The 4754-nt window shown below is 57.0% G+C and overlaps 1 protein-coding gene across 1 annotated transcript; it reads left to right on the forward strand.

Moving 5' to 3' along the window:
• Positions 1–1173: 1173 nt before the first annotated feature.
• INS49_006732 (uncharacterized protein) lies at positions 1174–2974 on the forward strand (the record flags this gene model as incomplete). Its single annotated transcript, XM_043167501.1, has 4 exons — positions 1174–1350; positions 1409–1483; positions 1563–2630; positions 2687–2974. The coding sequence occupies 4 exons, from the start codon at positions 1174–1176 to the stop codon at positions 2972–2974; spliced, it is 1608 nt and encodes a 535-aa protein (XP_043028645.1).
• Positions 2975–4754: the final 1780 nt, after the last annotated feature.

A 4754-nucleotide genomic window follows, 5' to 3' on the forward strand; every position in this document is an offset into this window, starting at 1 on the left:
CGCAGTGTGGGGCCCCTGGCTGAGGAACCGATCGGGTGTTGAGTGGCGGAATCTCGGTATTCAAGACTCTCTGCTTGACTGTATATGGGGGGGCATTTGTGCAGGACTAGAAATGGGCATTAATCCGGGACGGGCGGGATGACCTGAAGGCATTGCCGACCGAGAACAGCCTCAGGTGAGACTGTGCAGTCAACTTGAGCTTGCATGTGTGAGCCCTCGGTCTCATCCCCCAACTCAACCTTGATTCACTCGGCCTGCCAGTGGTGGAATCGGCCTTTGTTAGAGTTCAGTCGTCTCATTTGGAAGGGACCAAGATCTTCAGGTCCGTGCCTGCCTGGCAGCTTCCAGGCCGGCGGGCCATCTGTTAGTGACGAGAGTGTGCTCGCCACCTTAATCATGCACGACTGTACCCAAGACCCTATCATCCCCAGATTGGAGCTGCCGCGTGAGGGGCAAACCCTGTTGACAGAGAATTGTGCCTGCTCTTTGTAGTGAGCAGTAGCAGCTGCTGCAGCAGTAGCTGGGGCCGCTCGAGTTCTGGGCGCCTGGAGCGTCGGATCGTCAACCTTCCTCCCGTGATTGAATGACATTGATTTTTTTGCACCCAACTCCTCACCTGGACGAGTCCATCAACACACGACGCAACCCATATCATCCATCGCACAGGTCACCTCCCCTTCCACCCTCACAAGACATCAAAGAGGCTCCCTCTCTTTCATCCAAACTTCTTTCTACGACTCAGATTCCCTCGACCAACCCTAACTCTGGACCCCTCCACCTCCTCCACTGGTGTCCACCATCTCCAACCCTAATCCGCCCAAATTGTTTTGTCACCATTTCTCGAAGCTAGACCAAAGGTCCAGCGCTGTCGGCGAATTCACTTTTGTCCTTCCAACTGAGGATCTACAAGTGAAAAAACATACGGCCCCCTCCCCTCCAGCCTCTGCCCATAGACAGGTATGTCTTCAGTCCTTCACTTCCCTCGCCGCCTGGCAGAACGGCCTTAAGCTAAACTCCACCTGTCCACCCCAGTTTCCTGCCGCACGGTTTCTCCCTGCCCAAGCCGACATCCAGATTTTAGCGGCGCAAAATACACCCAGGACAACTCGAATTCTACGCCCCTCCTGAGCGCCACATATATCCTCCTAGACACAGTCCTACCAACAGAGCACGATGGCAACAAACGGCAACACAAACCACCAGGAGCAATGGCGGGAGTCTGGCGGCGCCCCCTCCGACGCCCCCTCTACTTCTAACGCCGCCGACAGCACCCCATCAAAGGATGAGGTTGGCTGGTACTTCGTCCAACAATACTACACCACCCTGAGCAAGAACCCAGACAAGCTTCACGTGAGTGCAGAGAAAGGGATGCCACCACCTATACGCGGTCCTGCTAACAGTCGCGTAGCTCTTTTACAACAAGCGGTCCCAATTCGTCCAAGGTCTCGAGGCTGAGCTCTCTCCCGTCGCAGTCGGCCGACAGGTCAGTTACCAACCAACCCTGGCTTGCTACCCTTGAAATGGAGGTGGTGACAGTTTGCTAATCTCACTCACTCGCTCAGGCTATCTCGGAGCGCATCAAGGAGCTTGACTTCCACGACTGCAAGGTCCGAGTTTCCAACGTCGACTCTCAAGCCTCATACGACAACATCGTTATCCAGGTCATCGGTGAGATCTGCAACAAGTCCGGCGAGCCCAAGAAGTTTGTCCAGACTTTTGTGCTCGCTCAGCAACCCGCCGGATACTTCCTGCTCAACGACATCCTTCGATATGTGAACGAGGGAGAGGAGGAGGCTACCGAGGGTGCTGTCTCCGAGTCCGCCCCTGCTGTCGAGATGGAAGCCCCCCAGGAGCCTGCTGCTGTTACCGAATCAGCTGCTGCTGCTGCCGCCGCACCAGAGCCCGAGAAGGCCCAAGTGGAGCAGCCTGCTGAGCCCAGCCACGCCACCCTCGATGCTGAGGTCGTTGACAAGAAGCTCGAGGAAGCCAGCTCCACTGCCAAGGACACTCCTTCCACTACCGCGGCCGAGACCCCTGTCGAGGCTGCTCCAGCCGTCGAGGAGGCTCCCGCCAAGACTGAGGAGGCTCAGACCAGTGCGGACCCCGAGAAGACAGCGCAAGAGATCGCCGAAGAGGAAGCGAAGAAGCCAGAGCTCCCTAAGGACCCGAGCCCCACGCCGGCCCCAGCGCGTGCCCCAGCCCCAGAGCCGGAGAAGCCCAAGGGACCTCCCAAGCCCATGTCCTGGGCTAGCCGCGCTGCCGCCGCCGTCGGAGTCCCCGTCAAGCCTGTCGTCCCGCTCCCCAAAGCAGCCCCTGCCGCTGCCGCGCCCGCCCAGCAGCGATCTGCTGCTGCTGCTCCTCCGGCCCAGCCCAAGGCCAGTGCTGCTCCTGCCCAGGCCAGCGAGAACACAGCTCAGCCCGCCGACAAGGATGCTGCTAGTGAGTGGCGGACCGCAGGCGCCGACTCCAAGAGACAGAGCCGACAGCAATCTACCTCTACCCCTCCCGCCGAAAAGGAAGGCACGCTGGCCTATGTCAAGTTCGTGACGGAGAAGGTGAAGGAGGATGACCTGAGGGCTGCTCTTGGCAGCTACGGCGAGATGGTCTACTTCGATATCAACCGCTCCAAGGTATGTTCTGTTGAGCCCCCCACACTACTAAAAGTCTTGAGCTAACTCTCGTCCAGAACTGTGCATTCGTCGAGTACTCTGCCGCGGGTGGCTATCAGGCCGCCATTGGCGCGAGCCCGATCACCGTGAACGGCGAGAACATTGTCGTCGAGCCCCGTCGTCCCAAGGCCGGTGCCTACGGTGGCGCCAACTACAACCAGAACCGGGGCAGCATCTCCGGACGCGGACGCGGCTTTGAGGGCCAGCGATCTGGCAGCCAGGGAGGCGGACGTGGTGGGTACCCCTCTCGGGGCCGAGGCGGCGCTGCCCGTGGGCGTGGCGGCCCCCAAGCCACCAACGCGTGAGGAAGGAAGACCAGCAGATGCCGTGAACCCACTCGTGCCAGCTTTGCGGGAGTGGAGGACCAGCAGAAGGCCTTGACGGCAATTTCATAGAGTATTCCAGGGAGTCTTGGGAGTTCCTTTCTTGGTCGGACGGTGTATCGGTGGTTGCGTAACGTCTTGCTTGCTGAACCGGCGCATCGCGATATCTGCATCCCAAGAGAAAAGTTTCCACGTGGTGTTTTCCTTGCTGCGGAATTTTGTACAGTTGACCGGGCCACAAGCGACAGGGAATCTGGCGGACATGGGGGTCCGCGATTGCGGGTCAGATTCCTCATTCCACATTTTGCATGATCATCAGGGGTGAACGCTGTATATGTAACAAGGCGGGGGACGAATATACATGATCAACGATGGGATTGTGGTAGGCGATGCCACAGGAAGGAAGGAAGGAAAAGGCCAGGGGAGAAGCGAGGTGACGGCGGGAGGTGATGGTGAGAATGTAATGATAAACCCACGAGGACGTGTATACCATTTAACGGAGGAAAAAAGACAGAGAGTCATAGCCAGTCATCAATTGCCTTGGAACTGACCCCATAAGCGACATGCCTCGTGAGTGTCATGTAGTTTCTCTGTTGGAAGCCTGGCTCAGGAATGTCATGGTACGCTAACCGGCTCTTCACAAGTATTGAATCTCGATTCAGTCTGACTCTGGGTGTCGAGAGAGTCTGAATAGCCATGTAAGGTATGTCAAGTTTTGGAAGATCCCTGGATCTTGGTCTTCACTGAGCCGTGGAAACAATGGGTGCCCCGGCTGGCAGCGCGAAGAGAGTGACAGATATCATCTGTCAGCCGGGAGAAACGAGACTGCAGGACGATCCATCAACTGGGGCTTTCAAAGTCGAAGGGCCTTCCGATTCCCAGAATTACCAACTTGAATGGCAAGCACATCAACCCCATGAAGTTTCTCCGATCTAAAATCTATGGCTTGGGTTTCAGCAACTCATGGATATTGTTTGATGATCGGTCGCTGGATGTCTTGCTAGAGCGTCGTGTGCCGGGCCCGTTGCGCAGCGAGCCAGCTTACAACAGGGTACATCTCACACTTTGACAGCCTCACCAACTTGTTGTCGTCGCACCCGAGGAGGCTTTTTCTCGGCTGACGGAAAAATATACTGGAAACTTTTCTACACAGCCGTACCGGTGTCCACACACCGCTCTATTATCGCGGACGCCCTCTCTGTTCACGTATAAGTGCAGCAAGTACCGATACAGTAAGCATCTCATCGCAGCCTGCGGCAGACGAGAAATGCACGGCCGAAGGAAGGCGGCACGGGAAAATTGTTCAGAGCAGACATGTCTCATCGACGAGGCCGACGAGAATGATCCAGACGTGCATCGTATGTATTTACGGCGGCGCAAGGCACGAACCACGGCCCATGGGCGAATCGGGCAGCCAATGCGGGCCACGATAAGCCGGACCTGCACCTACCTTTCTTTACTCGTCATCTCCCCAGCGACCCGCCAGCTGACCATATACTCCTTCCTAAAAAGTGCTGGCACGCCGGACTGAGCAAGGTAGCATGAACCTCAGCAGAGAAGGGATACGCGGGTGATTCCCAATGACGATTGGACTCTTCTGATCGGGCCGGCTATTAATTTCCAAGAAAACCTCGCGCGCGCCCTTGCCTCGAGGGCGTTCGTTATAGCCGGCGGAAACCGTGCGACGGTTTTGACTGGTTGCAACCCCTTTGCGATTGTCGACAAGAAAACGTGGGAGGGCCCATAGGACAGAGATGATAAT

Source organism: Diaporthe citri (genome assembly GCF_014595645.1).
Source record: "Diaporthe citri strain NFHF-8-4 chromosome Unknown scaffold_2, whole genome shotgun sequence".
Classification (NCBI taxonomy): domain Eukaryota; kingdom Fungi; phylum Ascomycota; class Sordariomycetes; order Diaporthales; family Diaporthaceae; genus Diaporthe; species Diaporthe citri.